The 21,617-nt window shown below is 46.8% G+C and overlaps 1 protein-coding gene and 1 pseudogene across 3 annotated transcripts in view; both read right to left on the minus strand.

The window, feature by feature from the left end:
• Positions 1-13,920, minus strand: part of KCNH1 (potassium voltage-gated channel subfamily H member 1) — a gene marked incomplete at both ends in the record, with an annotated part of 282,586 nt that extends 268,666 nt beyond the window's left edge. For both annotated transcript variants that reach the window (XM_080908290.1, XM_080908289.1), the window contains one exon: positions 13,842-13,920. In XM_080908290.1, coding sequence (XP_080764416.1) covers positions 13,842-13,920 — 79 coding nt within the window. The remainder of the gene's footprint in view (positions 1-13,841) is intronic.
• A 1,792-nt stretch (positions 13,921-15,712) lies between these two features.
• LOC308433905 (large ribosomal subunit protein uL29-like) lies at positions 15,713-16,094 on the minus strand (annotated as a pseudogene). The gene has a single exon. The product of its transcript is annotated as a large ribosomal subunit protein uL29-like (transcript).
• Positions 16,095-21,617: the final 5,523 nt, after the last annotated feature.

Here is a 21,617-nt window from a genome sequence, read left to right on the forward strand (position 1 = left end):
ATGAATAAGTGGGTGGGTGGATGGATGGATTGATGAATGGATAGATGGATAATTAGGTAGATGGATGGGTGGATAGATGGATAAGGGGGTGGGTGGATGTATGTATGCATGTATGTATATATGTATGTATGTATGTATGTATGGATGGATGGATGGATGGATGGATAGATAGATAGATAGATAGATAGATAGATAGATAGATAGATAGATAGATAGATGAATGGATAAGTAGGTGGATGGATAAGTAGGTAGATGGATTGATAGATGGATGGATAAGTGGGTGGATGGATGATGTATAAATGGATGGATTGATGGATGGATGGATAGATGGATGGATGGATGGATGGATGGATGGATGGATGGATAATTAGGTAGATGAATGGGCAGATGGATGTATAAATGGATGGATTGATGAATAGATGGATGGATAATTAGGTATATGGATAGGTGGATGGATGGATAAGTGGGTGGGTGGGTGGATAAGTAAGTGGGTGGGTGAGTGGGTGTATGTATGTATGCATGTATGTATGTATGGATGGATGGATGGATGGATGGATGGATGGATGGATTGGTGAAATTTTGATGACATTCAGGAGAAAGACAGTTGGAAGTAGAGAAGACCTCTTGTCCATCTAAGTCACACACCTAAAGTCTTAGCACTAGAAAAAAAACCACATGCTGTTCTCTCATGTTTACCAACCATAAAATCTCATGGATATGGTTCTTTTAAATTGTCATGGGTCTGATCTTTGCATAAAACAAACTAGACACCCAAGAGATTCAACAGCTATTTGCTTCGTCTGTGATTTTAATACTCGACAGAGACCCTTCTTTTATTAAGTCAGTAAATTACAGTGCAGAGAAAGTTTTCCATTTCCAAAGCAAACTCAAGCGCTTCCCTTAGTGAGTGGTTGCCCTGAAGTACATGGCTCCAAAGGCAGCTTCATCCACTATCAAATAAACAACAAAATCAGATGACTCCACCTCACAAGCATGGCAGAGGGGAATGAAAATGTGTCAGGTGTTTTCTGTCACTGGACACTTTAGGAACTAGAGATGGGTCCCTGCCTGGCTACTAACAGGCCTCTATTTGTGTTGAAAACAGTTCAGTAGCTTAATGCAGCAAATGCTTTATTCTCATATTTACAGTTGCTTCTTTATACATATAGTCTGTATAAAACTATTCTGGCTAGAAAAAAGGCTTAGAAGTTAAAAGTATGGGCTACCAGACTGGCTTGTGGATAAGCCTGTGAGTATTTTCTTTATTAATGGTTGTCAGGTGAGGGGCCAGTTCATTATGGGTGGTGCTACCCCTGGGCAAAGGGGTCCTAAGTTGTGAAAGCAAGCTGTGCAAGCCAGTAAGCAGAATTCTTCCATGGTATGCTTCAGTTCTTGCCTCCAGGTTCCTGTCTTGAGTGCCTGCCTCGACTTTCCTAGTAATAGGCTATAAAATAAGATAAACCCCTTCCTCCTTGTGTTTCTTTTGGTCCTGGTGTGTTTGTCACAGCAATAGAGACCCTGGTGACCAGCAGCCTTGACAGGTGAAGACAGGGAATTCCCCAACACAAACTGGGTATTGAAACTAGTCATACTGATGAACTCTATGTTCAACTGAGAAAATCTACCTCCATGAATAAGGCATAAGAATAATCAAGGATAATTTCTAACTTCAGGCCTCCTTCCACATGCACATACATACATACATGTATGTTTCCACATACATAAAAACATTCATACACACATGTACAATACACATGCATGCACACACACACACACAAACTATATCAACTAGCATTAGAAAAAAATCCCAAAGCTAGTTTTTGCCTTCCTATTATGTGTGCCACTTAAGAGTTCCTAGTAGGAACACAGCATCACATCAGAATGGGCAGAAGGATTTCAGAGAATCTGTTTAATAAGACAAATTTCTGTGGGGGCGTGTATGGTGGTTTGAATATGCTTAGCCCTGGGAAGTAGCACTGCTCACGAGGTGTGGCCTTGTTAGAGTGGGTGTGGCCTTGTTGGAGTGGGTGTGGCCTTGTTGGAGTGGGTGTGGTCTTGTTGGAGTGGGTGTGGCCTTGTTGGAAGAAGTGAGTCACTGTGTGGGTGGATTCTGAAGCTCTGCCCAATGCGGAAGAGACACTCCTTCTAGCTGCCTGTACAAGAGCCAGTCTCCTTCTGGCTTCCCTTGGGTCAAGATATAGAACTCCCCATTCATTTTCCAGCACCATGTCTGCCTGGATGATGCCACACTTCCTGCCAGGATAATGAACTGAACCACTGAACCTGTAAGCCAGCCCAAATTAAATGTTGTCCTTTATAAGAGCTGCATTGGTCATGGTGTCTGTTCACTGCAATGGAAACCACATACTAAAACAGTCTGTTTAGTCCCAGGCCAGATGGAAGCACGGGGCACACAGTGTACATCTGACAGTTACATCTAGCTCTGTCTGCCCACTTCTGCATACCGTGTAACTCCAAATCCTATTCCCTAATAAGGGCTTCCGTTAGAGAAGAAAAACCAGGATTGGTGGTTGACCAAACAAGCCACACCCAGGGCTAGTCCTACTAGATGTTCTTTCAAGAACAGAAACTGAGATGTTTGTCTGAGTGGCCTGTGAGTTGAGCAAACTTTATTGACCATATTCATGCTGCTGAGAAACTCATGGTACAGAGGAGCAGAGACTGGGGCCATATGAGGGAATGCTAAGCTGGACACAGATGGGGGACCCTGACCTGAGGTGTGGAAACAGGTCAACCACAGATGCAAGAGCGTGAGGTAGACTTACAGAGCAAGCTCCCCTGAGTGAGCCCTAGCCATGAATCAAGACCTTTGGAGAGGGTCCTGGAGAGAGGGGAGACAGACAGGAAGGCTGAAGGTGAGGACCCTAAAGGTGAACCTAAGAAAGCATCAGAGCCAAGGCATCTCTGGCCCTCTGCAACCCCCCCCCCAGCCCCCCAGTCAATCTTTGGTGATCTTTTCTCATCCACAGAGCAAGAAGGGACTCTCTCTAGCAATAAATGCCTTATTTGCCTGGAGACTGGATCTTACAACAAGGAATGCAATTGCCTTCAAATCTTCTTACTGGAATTTCATTAACCATGGAAGATTAAACATCACAGAGAAAGAGATTGAAAACCAAACTGTACCCAGAGGCCAGGGGAACAGCTTCTCTGGCCACTATTTGGTCTCTGGACATATTTATTTTTTCCAAGACTCGTTTATTGCCCCATATGTTATTTATTACAGAGCCAGCAAGATAGATCAGTGTGACAAGCATTGTCACCAGGTCTGATGATCTGAGTTAGAGCCCTAGAACCCAGATGGTAGAAGGAACATATAGACTCCCATGGTTGTTTCCGTACCTCCACAGTTATGCCACGGCATGTGCAGCCATACACATTAAAATAAATGTTTAAAAAAAAAACACCCTTCTGAAATTACCAACAAGCCTTTCTCACACTGCCTTCCCCAGAAAAAGAATAAATACCTAGTTTCTACCGTTTAGTCCTTTGAGTCTCATGTCCTGTGTGGGCCCCATGTACGCCTGCATACGCACCTCATGCTTTGCTCTTGTAACCATTTCTTATGTCATAGAGGTATCAGCCACGACCCTCTGTGATGGACAAGAGGAAAATCGCCCCCTTCCCCACTCTTTAGCGAGGCACAAAGAGCGCGGGTGTCGCCATGCCAAGCGACAGAAAAGGGGTGAGAGGCTGGTGGGGAGAGATATTAAATTCAAAGAGGAGAAGGAAAGTGACTCGGAGTGGTAGGGGATGGTGGGGTGTGGTCAAGCTGCTGGCAAAGGGCTTGTAGTTTTCCCCTAACAGGAGACTAGGACTTTCTCTTTCTAGGAAAAGCATGCTATCATTTCAAAATGGCAGGCACACCAACCTCACCATTCTCAAATGGTGACTGAGAAATTAGAAGAAGAAAAAATAGAAGAGAGTCGCCTGTAGACGGGGGCTCTGAAGCTTCATCAAGGAAAGGAAAGGGAGTGTCGGGATAGGTAAAGAAAGCCAGGGATAAAATCCCAGGGACATCAGTTGGGAGACAGTCAGAACTGATGGGTAGGTCCCAGGAGAAACTCACACTACTCAGAGACAGGAATAAAACATGGACAGGATTTAAGACAGTGACTGAAAGTCAACAGAGAAATTATCACTGCAACACACACATTCCTCCTTCTGCACAAGCCTGGGAGTCAAGCATTTTCCTCACACATGAAGATATGGATGGAGCTGTTGCTAAAGCAGGGCTCTCCAACTGTCACATCCATCGGACCTGCCTGGAGGATTCACCACAGAGTTTCTGGTTCCTGAGTGCTCGAATTTATCTGTCACTGTAATAAAACACCCCAGGGTTGCAGCCCCTTACAGTAGGGGAGTCACAGGAACAGAAGGTTGAGACAAATGGTCACCTCACATCCACCATAGAGGAGAGAAGTGAATGCACACACACCTCAACTAGCTTTCTCTTACACAGTGCAGTGCCCAAACCCAGGGAAAAGTGCTGCCCGCTTTGAAGCTGGATTGCCTTACTAGAAACATACCACAGACCCCGCCTCACCTCAACAGCAGATACAATATACCACAGACCCAGCCTCACCTTGAGAACAGAGATAATCTACCGCAGACCCAGCCTCACCCCCACAGCAGATACAATCTACCTCAGACATGCTCAGAGACCAACCTAATCTAGACAATCCCTCACTGAGCCCTCTTCCCAGATGATTTTAGGGTATGTCAAGTTGACAAGTAGAACCAACCATCACACTATATAGGGTGTGAGATAGGAGAAGCTTGCTTCTTAAGCTTCTAAAAAGTCTCCTGCTGAAAACTAACCCATGTTGCTTTAGGCCGTCTGTAGAGAGGATCTGCTGTACTGTGTAGAAGCATCACCTGTCAATAAAATGCAGTTGACCTGTTAGCTTAAGCAGGAAATGGGGGAGGTGGAAGTTCCAATACAGAGAGGGAATTTCTGGGAACAGAGTCAGGCACTGGTGAGATTCAGTGCCTTAGATACAGAAGAAGACAAGTCTCATGAAACTGAGGTCCAGGCAGCCAGCTGCATGGAATAACTTTGATTAGAATATACAGGTAATTAAGTTGTGAGCTAGTCGAAGAACCAAGCTTTTGGCCTAGGTATGTATTGATGAAACATTAAGTCTTAGGGTCATTGTTTCTGGGAACAAAGTGGACAGGTGGAGAAACCCAAGTCATCTCTTCAAACCTCACTCTCCATACGTGTAAAAGGGAATAATGACAGCGACAGCTCCCACAGAATGTATCACAAGGAAGATCAAAGGAGATGCATAGAAAACCTCCGTCGCACAGGTGCATGCGAAAGAGTATTGGTCCATGGTGTAGATTAACACCTAATAATCGCTATAGCTGACTACAACTCAGGTTAGTTAGCATCTGCTGACTGTGATAAGCTCATCCCTTATGCTGTCCTTTGAAATATGCGATTATAAAACTGCACACACACACACACACACACACACATACATACATACGGGATAGAACATGAAATTACTTCATCAAGCCAGTACACGGAACCTTCATCAGCCAAATAATGCCATGTCTGTACATAGAAATGGGGACCTTGGTACACATCTCTCACCAAGCTCAGCGACACAGCACACACTGGCTTGTACAAAGGCTGAGAAACTGATTTAGCCACAGAACAAGTCACTGGGTTCTTGGGCCAGTCTCACCAAGAACACAGGAAAAGACCAGAAGCTGCTTCGGAAGCATTTGGTAAAAATGTGGGGTGACACGAAGAAAGCAGACAGGTCCCAAGATGACCCTCAGGAGGGGAAAGTGGTTTACGGCATTTGCCAACTCCCAAGGTGTAAATGTTTCCACCACGGCAGCTTTCAGACACCGAGGTGAAGCTGACAAACCAGGAGTGGGTAAGAGAAGGGCCCACCCCCACCCTGCGCACGTCTCTACAGTTTTCTCAGGACCTCAGGAACTCAAGGACAATGAGCGAGAGATGGAACCATGAGCTAGGGGAAGACAGCCATTCCCGTGTATTTGCAGGGAGAAGGCTAGAGAGTCAGTCTCTCCTTTCTGGGGAAGCCAGTCAGTGATGAGCCAGTCACAGAGGCAGCAGCTGTGGTCTACACAGGCCAGCCTCCTGAGACACACTATAGGCTGGGAAAACAAAAAAGAGTGCTCCAATCCATCTATTCGGAACATACACAAATCCCTGGCCCAAGCCTTCAGGAGAGCTGCATGAACTATAATCTATTCAGTCTCAGTGACGTTTAAGGAAGAGAAAGTAAAATAAAAACTTGAAACTACAACCAGCTGTGTAGGTGTGCCAGCTCTGTGAGGAAACACACGTGCACCAACACACATGCCACCAAGGCTGATGACCTGAATCTGATCCCTGGAACCCACATGGTACAAGGAGAGAACCAACTCTCAAAAGTAGTCCTCTGACCTCCACATGTACACTATAGCACACATACATACACATACACACACACACACACACACAAATAAACATTATAAAATATAAAGACTTATGAGCACACACACAGTTAACTGAAATAACAGTCTTACCACTCAAATTAACCACACTGTCTCTGTCATGGTTGAGAAGTGAAGTTCTGGTCTAAAGTATTTTTATAAGTAACTCTTAATATGCAGCAAAGTGAAGCCATGGGTGTGAAGTCTGCTAATATCTTATGCCTTCCCAACACTAACCCCAGCACCCCAAGCACACCACCTTCAAGGAAAGACAGAGGACTTAGAGGTCTGCTCCTCCTACACAAACACCTGCACCGGAGGACCAGCGACATGGCAGCATGTAACAAGACCTTGTCCCAAAACAAAACAAAGAACACCTGATGTCACTGCCCAGCCACGAAAAGCTGAGGGAACTGCTGGTATCCAGTATTCTTCCTTACTAATGATGTCCATGATGGTGGACTGACTCAGCTCGTTTCAGAATATCGGTTCATGCCATTCCGTGCTATCCAAAAGAGCTGCCATTTAATTGCATGTAGTGAATCATCCTAGTGAAAGTCAACTGACTGGTGTGATTCAGTGCCACCCAATCAGAAAGGCTTGAAGGGCTTGTCATTGACATACACATTTTGAGTGTTAGAGCAGCAGCCATAAGAACCTGAAGACACTGAAGCTCAGCCGACAGCTCTCTGTGACCACAGACAGCAACTAGGGCACCAGACAAATCCCAGATCTCAAGTTCACTGAAGAATCACACCTGTGCATGAGTGCCCAGAAGGAAGCAGCAACCCCATAGAAGCAAAGCTTTCTCGGTGACCTAACATGATCTGGCCATCGTATATCCAACCTCTTAAAAAAAAAAAAGAAAAAGACACAGTTATAAAAGTCAAGAATGGTTTTGGGTGAGATGTGTGTCAGGAAGGAAATAGGTAGTAAATGGTATCTCTGTGGAACATCTCTTAGACCTCTGGAGAGATTCACACTTCGTGTCAGGCTTCATAGTGGCTTCTTCGGTGAGACCCAGAGGTGTAAAGGTCTCCCTCACTCGGAAATTCCCAGGTACAGAATTCAGCTCATGGGAGGTTCACCACAGTTATAAAGCCGAGTTGCACAATAGCCTTTGGGTTTTGGTTTCCTTTTGATTGTTGTATGCATGTATGTGCATGTGTGCAAGACCCAGGACCCTCCTGCATTTGTAATCAGTGGAATTACAAACACACACCACTGTGCCAAGTTTTATGCTGGTGTTAGAGACTGGAGTCAGGACCTCTGCTTGGAAGGCAGTGACTTTACTGGGGTATCTCCCTGTCCTGGTAGGTTTTGTGTGTGTGTTGTGTGTTGTGTGTGTGTGTGTGTGTGTGTGTGTGTGTGTGTCCTCCACTAAGTCTGAACACTCTCTCAGTCACTTCCCACCATTTCTTTCAGTAAAAGACAAATGGCATACTCTCTACTTCCTTCCCCCTTCCTGCTCCAGTTCTTACGTAATCTCTGCTCCCTGAGTTTAAAGCTTCTCAATACAAGAAAATGAATGTCCCAAACACACACATAAAAAACAAAACCAAGAACAAACAAGCAAACACGACAGCCTTCCCTGTGCCCTTCACCCATAACCTCTAGGGTGACGTTTTCACGTCACTCGCAGCCAAGCGAGGACGCACATGTGAGAATATTTAAACATCACTCCATGCTAGGGCTTCCCACGGGCCAAGAACAAGTTTTGTTTTCATTTCATTTCAGTCATGTGCTCACTAGAAAACAACCCCAGATGACCCCAGACATTCGCTACTAGATTTTTTTTTTTTTTTTTTTTTTTGAGCAAATAAAAAGAGAGAGAGGGAGAAAATGCCAAATGCTACTGAAGACTTGGGGCGGTGGAACCCTTGTCCACTGCAGGGCAAAGGTATTAGAACTGACAAAAACCCTTCGCACAACTATCTAGTAGCATCTGCTGCAGCGGAGTGTACACATGCTGGGTGTATCCCCAAGAGAAACATGTGTCACATGTCCCAAAGGCTGGCGTGAGAATGTCAGTTCCGGACTGGAAACCCACGTGTGCCTCCAGGTCAGAACAGGTACGTAAATGTGGCCACTCTGTGAAGTGTTAGACGGCTATGTCAGAGGGATCAGCAGCTAGCAGAGGAAGATGTGTCATGCAGCCCGTACGTGGGACGCCCAGCACAATGGGATGCTCAGTCCCAGTCAGAAGGCAGAGTGGTGGAACCTGAAGGAGGGTAAGGAAGGCTGACCATAAAAATCGGAAGATGGTTCCCAAACAGCAAAACTAAGAACGGGCCCATCTAGAGTAATATTTTGTAGAGTCCTGGCACCTCAGACTGCCAGCCTTCCTAAAACAGATCTCCTGTTTGCTTCAGCAGCTTTCGGACAACAGGCGCCTGTAGACTTGAGCAACTGTCAAAGGTGCTGTGGAAGAGCACTCTCCTGCCTAGAATAGAAAGAGCAGCAAAGTCAACAGGGTGTGTGTTTTTCTGTGTGTCTGTGTCTATATGTGTGTGTGTGACAGTGTCTGTATCTGTGTATTTCTGTGTGTATATGTCTCTTTGTGTGTGTGTGTGTGTGTGTGTGTGTGTGTGTGTGTCCATGAGGGTGCCTGTGTGTGTCTCTGTGTATCTCTATCTGTATATCTGTGTGTCTGTGTCTATATATGTGTGTATGTGTATCTGTGTCTATGTGTGTTTGTGTGTGTGTGTCACTGTGTGTGTCTGTCCATGTGTCTGTGAGGGTATCTGTATGTGTCTCTGTGCATGTATGCCCATATGTCTGTGTATGAGTGTCCCTATGTGTATATCTGTTTATCTTTCTCTATGTTTGTATCTCTGTGTTTATATGTCTATATGTGTCTGTCTCTCTGTGTGTCTATGTGTGTGTGTTCGTGAAAGGGTATCTGTGTCTGTATCTATATGTCTCTATGTGTATCTCTCTGTGTATGTCTATGTGTATATATGTCTGTGTCTGTCTGTCTCTGTGTGTATCTGTGTTTGCCTCGGTGTGCGCATGTCTGTGTGAATCTATATGTATCTATGTGCATTTTCTCTCTCTCTCTCTCTCTCTCTCTCTCTCTCTCTCTCTCTGTGTGTGTGTGTGTGTGTGTGTGTGTGTGTGTGTGTGTTTGTGTGTGTGTGTGTGTGTGTGTGTGTGTAAACCACAGAGTGCATGTGAAGCTTAGAAGACAACTTTTAAAAGCTGGTTCTTTCCTTCCACTGTAGGTCTGGTTCAGATTGTTGGACTTGCCTGACGAGCTCTTTTCCCTGCTGAACCATCTTTCAAGTCCAACAATAGCATTTTAAATGAAGGTTGGCACATCAGGAGAAAAACCTATCAGGTGTGGGTATTAATCATTCCTGCTGATTCCTAACAATCCAAAGCACAGGTACTTATCAAATCTCTCCTTCTTATGCTACTCAAAATCAACCCTAGAAAGTTAAACCAGTTTCTAGGAAACACCTTTAAAGTGTCTCATTTTCTAATATACCGAGAGGCCTAGGGAGCCATTGAGGACAGTCACTACTGTAGAATACAAGCAACAACCGTGATCAAGGTTTGCCAGGGTGCCTTTCTCCCAGGCATCACATGGCCATTGCCTTCATGATCAGGGCAGCTGTGATCACCCCCCAGACCCTCACAAGATCCAGTCTGCTACATTCCATCCCAGGAAGGAGTGTGACGGCATCAAACCCTGCACTTCCAACCACTCAATCACCTGCCCAGCTGTGAGCAGCTGCCCAGCTGTGAGCACCCTGCCCAGCTGTGAGCACCCTGCCCAGCTGTGAGCAGCTGCCCAGATGTGAGCACCCTGCCCAGCTGTGAGCAGCTGCCCAGCTGTGAGCACCCTGCCCAGCTGTGAGCACCCTGCCCAGCTGTGAGCACCCTGCCCAGCTGTGAGCACCCTGCCCAGCTATGAGCAGCTGCCCCTGCTGCATGTGGGGTGCATAGGTGGAAAAACTGAGGTAGGACTTAAAAACACTGTTCATATGATCACCCATGCTGGGGTGTGGGCCTTTGTGAGGCAGCTATTTGGGGGTGACTTACACCCTTGTAATTATCCCCTAATCTACACACCTATAAACTCATAGACTAGAATAGACTCCAAGTATTTGATAACAGTGTCAGGCCTATCAGGTCCCCAGGAAAAGTCACACAGCAAACTTCCTAACTTGTTTCCATCTGTTCCCCAGTGTTCAATAGCTATGTCCAGGAAATCTTTACTGAATGAATACACTGGTCCCACCAGCTGACTGGACCCCAATCTACCCACCCGTTTTGACAAGCCTGGGAACTTCACAGATGAAACTCTTGGGTCTTTTAATTTTACAGTGGAGAGCGTTCTTCCTTTGTTGAATCTTGAGGTGCACAGGCCTGTGAAAGTGGCCCAAGGATCCCCGAGGAGGTATACGCACAGCCTCCCCCGCCCCCACCCCATCCTGCAAAGGCAAAAGAGCTCCGGACTTCTTGAATGTACTTGTGCTCTCGTCCGTCGCTGTTTGGATGTGCTGGCATGGCTGCCGGCCAACGTGGATGCTGTTCCTGTTGATATAACATTTTGTTTCGTCTCCACTGGGAAATCTGCTTCTTGCACTCCAAAGAGCACAGCCTAGATCTCCTCAGTTCTGCCCCTCCACATGGAGAGCTGCCAGAACAGTCCTTTACCCACACACTTGTGAGGAAGGACAGGCAGACCAGACAGTCTCTAAGCTCTGTCTCATCTACATCTCCGTGACATTCCAGACATGGCTGGTTCTAATCCAGTAGCACCTTCTCTCAGCCATTCTTCTAGAGATGACAAAAAACATCTCCCCAACCCAGGCTCATCAAGTAGAGAAAAGAAGCTGTCTGAGGGTTGGGATAGCTCAGTGGTGCAGTGCTGGCCTGGCTTAGATCCCTGACACCGAAACAAATCCAGGTGAACAGCAGCTGCAGGCCCCTCGGCCCAGCCATGGTGAACAAACCTCTTCCTATAGGGCTCACCCAGTTTGCTGCTCTACAGATGAGCAGCAGCAACCATCTACTGGGATAAAAGGCCTAACAGGGTGATTCTGAAGTATTGCTATTTAAATGCTGTGATGGCCAAAAATAGGCTAGCAGGTTTCAAGAAACAATCGATATTTTAAACAGGCTGCTTCTGTAAATGTAAAATGCATGCAGATATGTGCCTTAGCATTCACAGTATTCATAACCAGGGACTCGTATGAAAACAACCACAAAAACTGTAAACTCCACATTTCAAGTGAGCACTTTGGAACACAGAGCATTTAAGAGGTCTTCCCGCTTCCAGGATCCTTGGGCTTGTCTCTTGTTGTTCCGTTTCAGTTGATGGGAACCAGGCTGTCAGAACAGGTGCTGAGATAAAAGGCCAGTGCTAAAAATACTCCACGCTGCTTGCTCTGACGTTCTACCGACATTCACGCCAGGGAGTAGCGCTGAGATCAGCTGGCCACAAGGTTGGTTTAGGAGTTTTAGCTCCCCCTAGGAGCCCATGCTGGCCTGGCTGTAGCCTGCAGCATACCCTTCCTGCTGAGTGCACCATGGTTTCCCTCTAACTTTGGGGCACTGCCTCCTCTCCAATAGACAGACCTCTCAAAACGTTCTTGGTATTTTATTATGGAAAAAAGTTATACGTTCCCCTCACAGTGAGATCCCCACATCTGCAAGACAGTGCCCGTACCAGGTCAGAAGAGAGCCATAATACACTAACTTCAACCGTCACTTTCAGATTTGTATGGAAAAGAATTCTTCATGACTGCCCATTCAGTAATTATTACACACACACACACACACACACACACACACACACACGGAGAGAGACAGACAGAGGTAATGACTGTGACCTTGTGGCTTCCTGTTTAACAATCATTGCATACAAGCACACACACACACAGAGAGAGAGAGTGAGAGAGAGAGAGAGAGAGAGAGAGAGAGGGAGGGAGGGAGGGAGGGAGGGAGGGAGAGAGAGAGAGAGAGAGAGAGCCCCTGGCAGTAACTGTGACCTTGCTTTAAAGACTTTTAAACCTCGGAGGGAAAGGTAGTGACCGAGTAGTGCTCATCTTTAAGAGGAACACAGCAAAGATGGGGTAATTTCTAAGAAAGCTCTTAAACAGTAGGTAAGATGTGCTACAGTAGCCCACGGGCTTTGTCTCGTGAACTTAAGTCGCTTTTTAACTAAAGATAAATGTGGAAGAGGCAGGGGTCAGTTTTCATGGCCCTCCCATTGAATCCCTAACTGAAGTCAGCTGGGAGCTCATCATTATCAACCCAAGTTTCAAGGCTGCACGCCATGTTTACACTGCCAAAACCCAGCTCTTGAGTTAGGTCCCAACAGCCTCTCCACAGGAGGAAGTCACCTGCTTCTGGAAGGAGAGGAGCCCAGAAGACTGCTGGGGGACCTCAGACTTGAGTAGCCTGGTGAACAGGTGTATGCAGCAACTCCCCGACGCCAAGACTGCGTGTGCTTGCGGGTAGCAAAGGATTGGATATCTCCTTTTGGATCCTTACTCTGAGGACTTTTTGCCTCCCGGGATTCTTGCTAATAAGCCACAGAAAACTGCAAGCGCTGAGTAAAAAGGTGTTGGAAATTATCCCCTCTCTAGCAGTCATGGTGGGACTCTCTCCTCCCAGCTATCCTAAAAGGCAGGGAAAAACCTCATGCTGTGCACAGGTTTCTTGGGTAATGAATCGACTGGTGAGGAAGGACAAGATTGGCAGGGCTTAAAAGAGAGGAAAGATGCCAAATTTGTACCCGAGACCACTTAGTCCCCTCCGTTTCCTGGCTCGGCTCAGAAAAACACTCGGACCCTCGAGAGCCATTTGCTCTAGCTGGTTGGCGAGGGTGGATAAGACAGCCCTGCCAAAGGGTTGCTGCTGATCAGACTTTGCTTCTTAAAGGATGGAAGGTGGAGTTGGCACATCCCAACGCCCGGACAGGGCCAGGACCCAGTAGCCCTACTGCTATCTCTGGCCTCCCTGCACCTCAGGACTCTCCGGGAGCCTCCGCGGGGAGGCGGCCAGTGCGCATCAGGAGCGCAGTGCTTGAAGGTAGCCAGCCTGCAGCCACTTTTCGCATGACTTTTCTCACCAAATGCCAAGCTTTCCTGGAGAGGACAGCGGGAGGACGAAGAGAAAGGCCCCAAAGACGTCACCTAGACATCTCTCCTCCAGAGATGGTGCGCACCAGACCCCCTCCAGCCCTGCCCACCTCCCAGGCCGGCGGGCGGGAGAAGCCCGTGAGCGGAGCTCCAGGATGCCCCCGCATCTGTCGGTACCAGGCGGGAGGCGTCTGCAATCACCGCACTCTTATTAAAAAAAATCAAAACCCGCCCGGGCGACCGAAATTCAGAGGCAGTTCTTACCATTGGACCGCCGCACGATGTTCTCCAGAAACGTGTTCTGCGGGGCCACTAGTCCCCGCCGGCCGCCAGCCATGGTCATCCTCCCGACTGCTCGGGCTCTGGGGGCGCCCGGCGCCGTGTCTCACCGCAGCAGGCGGCCCGGTGCGCAGCCCGCGAGCGTTCCCGGCTCCACGCGCCCCATGCGCCCCGCAGCCCCGGAGCGCAGGGGCGGCGGCTGGCTCCCGCTGCCGCCCTCGCTGCGCTCCGCACCTCCCCGCTGCAGCCCGCCCGGGTGTGCGCTCGAGTGCCCCGGGCTCGATGCGCCGCGGCCGCCTCCCGTGGGCGGAGGGAGCCAGTCGGTCCAGGGCGCCCCCTACCGGGCGCGCATCCCACGGGGACCGAGTCGCAGCCAGGAGCCGCCGGGCGAGGCTGGAACCGGAGCGGCACCCTCTGGGCGCCGGGGGAAGTGTGTCCAAGGTGCTCCTGGCACGGTGGGCAGCCTTCTTGATAAAGTCACACACACACACACACACACACACACACACACACACACACACACACACACACGCAAAGGTCACAAAGAGACTATGTTCTTTGCGCGGCTTCAGACCGGAGTCAGAATAGCCACCTGCAATAGCCCCCTGCGTTCTGCAGGGTTTGTTAGCCTGCCTACCCAGCTTTTCCAGAATTAACAAACCAAGTGTCTAAGGACGACGACTTACAGTGTGACTGACAGATTCGGCTCCCAGGAGCCGTTTTGGTTTGTCTCTACCATCAATGTGCGTGCAGCCTCCTTCAGTTGATAAATGGCCTTTTTACCTGGTTGGTGTCCTCTCTTACAGAGCAAGCATTTTACCAAAAGGAAAAACAACAAACCATGAGTTTCAGGGTTTCCAGCTACAGCACAGTCTCTTAAGATTTGTGTGTGAGGTTTAAAAAAGGGGGGAAGAGGGGACTGGCTGTCCAGCATCAAAGAGGTGAGCTGCCTTTGAAGGCTTCCCAAAGTACATCAGACTTTTTTAAACAGCCATGGCTGTAACTTGGAGGTGCATCCACGGGGCTCAGATGAGGTAGGCGCGGCTTCACAGCAGGTGAAATTACTTGGACCTCTTGTTCACCGAAGAGGGTGTGTTCCAACTGCATCGGTGTGCTGTGCGTGTGGCGGGGAACTGAGACCGTGCCCACAGAAGGATGCATTGCCTCTTGACTGGTTGGTTTCCACTTGAACAAAGATTCAAAATAAAATCCAATGATAACCCTGACCTGAAGCCTGTGACGCCCGGGCTCACCTCCGGAAACTCCTTAACAGGTTGCAAAGGTATGCTGTCCCAATTTTATAATCTCAAAAGCAGAGTCGGGTCCTTCCAAGCATTCTCTCAGAGTTGTGGAACTATATGGGAGACTAGACAGGGGATATAACCCTGACTTTTAAGTTGGGGGGGGGGGGCTGCACTTAAGAGCACTCTTACAGGGGACCTGGGTTTAGTTCACAGTAGGTAAAAGCTGTCTGAAATTCCAGTTCCAGACCATGTGATGCCCTTACCTGACCTCTTCAGGCACCAAGCTTGCACATGGTACACACACATACATGCAGGCAAAACACTCAAACTCATAAAATATGTTAGGGAAAAAAGTGCCAAATCAAATGTCATTTTCACGGTGGCTAAATGAATTGGGCCATTATAAATGTCACCTTTCATCTGCCTGTATGGATACAACTCAAGCAACGCTCCTGCCAGCAGAATCTAGCTCGGCAGGACTGGCAAATGCTGCATAACATCTCCCGGAAGGTAGAGCTGTGATTTCTTCTCTTTCTTTCTTTCTTTCTTTTTTTTTTTTTTTTTTTTTTTTTTTTTTGCCAGTCAGTCTTGCACTTTATTGTCGTTGTCGTCTCAGACGTTGACTGCACACTTGACTGCACACTTGCGCAGTGGGTACATTCGCTCCTTCTGCTGCTGCTTCTTGGTCTTCAGCTTCTCCCCATGCTTCGTGAGCCCGCGGCGCATGGCTCTAGTCTTCTTGGGTCGCAGGTCCAGGGGTCTGTATTTCTTTCCCTTGTAGGATTTCCTGAGGTTTTCCTTTGAGTCTGGTTAATGACAGTGAGGACACGGGCGATGGATTTCCGTTCGACTTGTATCTTCGAGAGCTTGGACGGATTGCGCCTGTCACTTTGGCAACGCGAAGCTGGAACAGTTCCACCTTCAGTTCGTCCAGTTGTTTCAACAGCTCCTCCTTCTTCTTGCCGCGCAGGTCCCGAGCCTTAATCTTGGCCATGGCTGCTTGGTTCATGGCTGAGTCCGCCCGGTTCAAGAGAAAGAGGAGAGCTGCGATTTCTTAAACACTGGCTCCGTCTAGTGGTCCTTTGTTTTACTGCAAATGAGGTAAACTGCAGGGAGAGAACTTGATTCTAGCTGTCTTGAAGGCTGGTCACTTCATTTGGGTTGGTTCATTTGAATACGATGGGAGTGGGGGACGAGAGGTACCTGTCACAGAGAGACCATAAAATTTCCCTCATGCTTTGTGACTTAGATCAAAAGGAACAGATGACATTTCTGAGGTGTTAAAGAAAAGGAGCTCAGGAATAAGCTTTCTGTGTTAAATGTGCCATTTCTGCGGGTCCCAATGCAGACTGCATGTGCACTTTTAGAGAGTAATTCTCGTGGCACACAAAAACTACACCAAAACATCAACGACCTTTGATCACATTGAGATAATAGCTCTTCGGGTCTTTGAAAGCACACCCAAGGGTTCCCTGTGTCGGGCTGGTCCTTGGCTCCTCAGACTGTAGGAACAGTCACATTCTTTCCTGAGACTCGCAGGAGGAGGCAGCTCCTGCTCCCCAAGCACCCGTCTTTCATAGGACACGTGGCATGTCTGAAGCCGGCCTGGATACAAGAAACCTTGTCTTGAAGCACAAACACAAATATATACACATACAGAGACAGAGACCTACACATACACAGACACACAGACATACCATAGAGACACACACATGTACACACAGAGGCATGCATACACACAGAGACACAGACACACCACAGAGACACACACAGGCAAACACACACACACACAGACACACACAGGCATGCACACACACACCTCTATTGAACTTATAAGCAGCATATCCAATAGTTGTTTTTTTAATTAGATATTCTCTGTATTTACATTTGAAATGTTATCCCCTTCGCCCACCCTGCTCCCATGCCCCCTCCCCCTGTACTTGTCTTCTCGAGGGTGCACTAGCTCCCAATCACTCTCTCCACCTCAGTACCTTGGCATTCCCCTACATTAGGAAACATGCCCTCACTAAACCAAAGGCCTCTTCTCACACTGATGTCAGACATTGCTATCCTCCACTGCATATGCAACTGGAGCCATGGGCCTCTCAATGTGTGCTCAGTGGTTAGTGATCTAGTCCCTGGGAGCTGTGGAGGATTTGGTTGGTCTACAATGTTGTTCTTCCCATGAGGCCAAACCCCCTTCAGCTCCTTCATTCTCCCTCCTAACCCCAGCACCCTTGCCAGGGTCCCCATACTCAGTCTGATGGTTATCTGCAAGCCTGCTCAGCTGCATGTTTCTGGCAGAAGCCCTGAGGAGGAACACCTATCTGGTTCCTGCCAGCAAGCACCTCCCAGCATCAGCGATAGTGTTTGGTCCCAGTGGCTGCACATGGGGTGGATCCCCAGGTGACACAGTCCCTTTGGTATGGCTTTACCTCAGTGCTGGGGCAGAGCTGCCTCACTGGGATGCCAGCCTGAACCTAATGACAGAGGAAAGCTGTGGCCATGACACCTCACTGTGACTAACTTGGTCAATATTAAGAAGTTTTTGTAAAACTGTGTTATATCCTTCCAAGTGCCCAAAACAAGTATCCATCTTTCTTTCTCATTTCCTCTGATCAAAAAGCAAAGGGGAAGGCTGAGGCCATAGCTCCATCAGTAAAATACGGGCAAGCATAAGGACCTGAGTTCTGTACTCCAAACCCAGTTTAAAAGAACAGGGTGAGGAGCTAGAGAGAGTAACAGTTAAGAACTTATACTAATCTCGTGAAGGACCAGAGCTCAATTCCCAAGACCTTTGTGGGGTAGCAAATGGCAATCATTAATTCCAGCTCAAGGGAATACAATGTCCAATGCCTCAGGCCTTTAAGGCCACCTACACTCCTGTACAGACACACACATACACACACACATATACACACATACACACACACATACACACATACACACATACACACACACATATACACACATACACACACACATACACACATACACACATACACACACATACACACACATACACACACACATACACACATACAAACATACACATATACACACACATACACACATATACACACATATATACACATACACACATGTACACACATATACACACACATACACACATATACACACATACACAGGTATACACACATACATACACATACACACATGTATACACATATACACACATACACACACGTACACATACATACACACACATGTACACATATATACACACATATACATACACACATACACACATATATACACATACACACATGTACACACATATACATACACACATACACACACATGTACACACATATACACACATACACACACATATACACACATATATACACATACACACATGTACACACATATACACACACATACACACATACACACATATACACACACACACATAAACACACATACACACATATACACACATAAACACACATATACACACATACATACACACATACACACATATACACACACATGTACACACATACACACATATACACACACATACACACATGCACACATACACACATATACACACACATACACACACAAGTACACACACATACACACACAAACACACACACAAACACACACACACAAACATACACACACATAGTCCTCGCAGTGGAGATACAGCAATTGGCAGATCTTTAGCATTTGGCCAGGCAGCCAGCCTCACCAGCCCAGCAAGCTTTCAGACCAGAGATGCTGATTCAGGAAAAAACAAAGGTAGGTAGTGCCTGAAAATCTTCCTTTGACCTCCACCACCCACAACCACACCGCTTGCCTATTGGAAAATAACTTCTGGTTTGTACCAAACCGTGGATGGAGTCTAAGGAGGTGAGCATGCGGTAAAGAACTTGCATTTGAGGGATGCTTTTCTGTGTGTGCTCTCTGTGCCTTCTTCCTCCCTCTGCTGCCTTGCCTTTTTTCTTTGTAAGTCAACTCCAGCTCCGCTTGCTCTCTTCACTGAAGATTGCCCAAGAGATCCCACTTCTTTGAACACTTATTCTGGCCGGGAACCGAGAAGCCGGAAGCTGGAACGAGATACTCACTTGGCACTACTGTGTACCCAAGCCTCCCACTATTGTGCAATTTCTCCTGCTGTGACATTCATGGTCAATAACAATGCTAGGCACTCCTTTTTGTGTCTTAAAAGAGTTGGGCGACAACACATATAGGTTTTAAAAGGCTGAGGTGCTTGAAGACTGTTACAGAAAAGTGGGAAGTCAACAGTACCCTCTGGGTAGATCCAGGGTTAGCGCTCCATGACTTACAGTTAAAGCCATTGATAATTGTTGTTATTATTGGAATGTGTTTGCTACCTTATCTATGATGCATCTGCAAATTAGAGATTTGCCGAAATAATATCTGATTCTGCTATTGTTTTTTTTATCAGTTCTCCAACTAAGATTCATTGTCTCCCAGGCCGCTGATGCACCTTCCTCTTCTGTGTGTAATATTCCTGACACTGTAATGGTAGTCATTATTGATGTGTTTATAAAAAGATAGAGTAGGGGGGTATGTTTTATGGAGGTGTGGTGAGGTATGGAGGAAGGGGGTACCTCCAGTGGACCCATGTTGGGCATCTCTTCCCCCTGAGGGACCAGCCACAGGATGGTATCATATAGAATAGAGTTTATTCAGGGCATGGGGAGGGGCGTTAAGAGGGTAGTAGGGGCAGAGAGAGAGAGACAGAAGTGGAGACAGGTCATGATCATATGGAGAGAGAGGGGGGAAGAGAATGGGGAGAGAAGGGACAAAGAGGGCAAGAAAGCAAGGAGAGCAAAGAGAGGAGGGGGCAGGCAGCCCCTTTTATCGTGAGTCAGGCTGTTGTCAGGTAACTGTGGGGTGGAGCTTAGAATGCTAACAAATCTTGCTTTAGCAATATTCAAGTCATAAATCACTTTACCTTATGCTTATCTGAAAGGCCCTTGTTTCTAGCTTAATTTTGAATTGCTGTGTGTGTATAATGTGTGCATGTGAGCAAACATATGCCACGGTACCTATGTGTATTGCTGTGTGTATTGATGTATGTACCAGCACACATATGCCACAGTGCCTATGTGGAAATCACAGGACGGCCTGTAGAGGCCTTTCTTTCCTTCCACCTTTACATGGATTCAGGGAGTAAAATTATTTTATCAGGTTTGTGCAACAAATGCATTCATTACCCACTAAGCAGTCCTGCTGGTCTGACCCTTTGATTTTAAAGGGTAGGTAAGTTCAGTGGATAGAGTCATCTTAGGTAGCAGGTACTGCCCATCTGGACTTGAACTTCATCATTCTGTGCTCGTCTGCCTGTAGAAGGACCTACCGCTCCTCCCGTGTGCTGCCTGTGGCACTTGGGTCTTAAAGCTTCCAGCCTCTGTCTTTGTTCTACATTCTTTTCATCTTAAGTACAACAGGGAGAGTTGGGTGTTTTGTTTTGTTTCTGGCCCTCTGTACTAGAGATTCTAAATGCCTCTTTCTTTTGAAAGCCCATGTGTTTCCCAAGATTTTTGGAATGTTTCTGCTGAGATTGTAGAGCAAAGCTTCTTCCTGTCCCTTGAATCCGTACCTTACTTCCCTCTTTCACACAACATACTTATAGGTTTTTATCTCTTAATCATGTCCCTGGGTCTTGCACATTGCAATCATGATTAACTTTTCAGTTATTGCTATCTGATTCTAATTATCCATCCCAAACCCTGATGTTCTTTCTTCTATACCTCTATTCTACTGGTGATCTTTCTATTATGTTTTACTAAGTGTTACTGAGATTTCTATCTGTTTTCAAGATTTCTCTTTATTTCATGATTCTATGCCGTTGTAGAATTTCTTATCCAAGTTGCTAAACTTCTTGTCAAGATCTTGACTTTACTTTATTTGTCTGTCTGAATCCTCTCTGAGGTCATACGTCTTTTTTTCAACAAAACATTGAACTTAAATTAGTTGCTGGCTTTTCTGTTCTTTCACAATCTTGAGTTGTTGACGAGCCGTGAGCTTCCGCGTTTTGTACTGCTGGGAGTCACCATCTCATCTGTGTCTCTGTATTTCGGTTCGTGTACCTGCTGGGTTAATATCTCTTCCAGGTTCGTGGGGAGATATTCTTAATGAAAACCCTTTGGAAGCCCCAGCCCCCAGCATCACTCAGAAAAAAAGAAAACAAATTTCCACAGTGGTAACAACATCAAAACAAACCAGATTTATAGACAATAAAAACCAGATAATGATAACTACTATGCCAGCCATAGCCAGAGAAGAGAAAAAGGCTAAAACAATAAACTGAGCCTAAAGATCAATAAGGATAACAGCAATACTAATAAAATAAGCCAGGCATGGTGGCACACACACACAGCACTCAAGAGGCAGAGGCAGGTATGTTCAAGGCCAACCCAGTCTATATAAAGAATTCCAGGGCAGCTAGGGCTACACAGAGAAAGTCTGTCCTTGGGAAAAAAAAAAAAAAACATAAATAATGAGAAGAAAGGGGGAG

Source organism: Micromys minutus (assembly GCF_963924665.1).
Source record: "Micromys minutus genome assembly, chromosome: 1".
Lineage (NCBI taxonomy): Eukaryota > Metazoa > Chordata > Mammalia > Rodentia > Muridae > Micromys > Micromys minutus.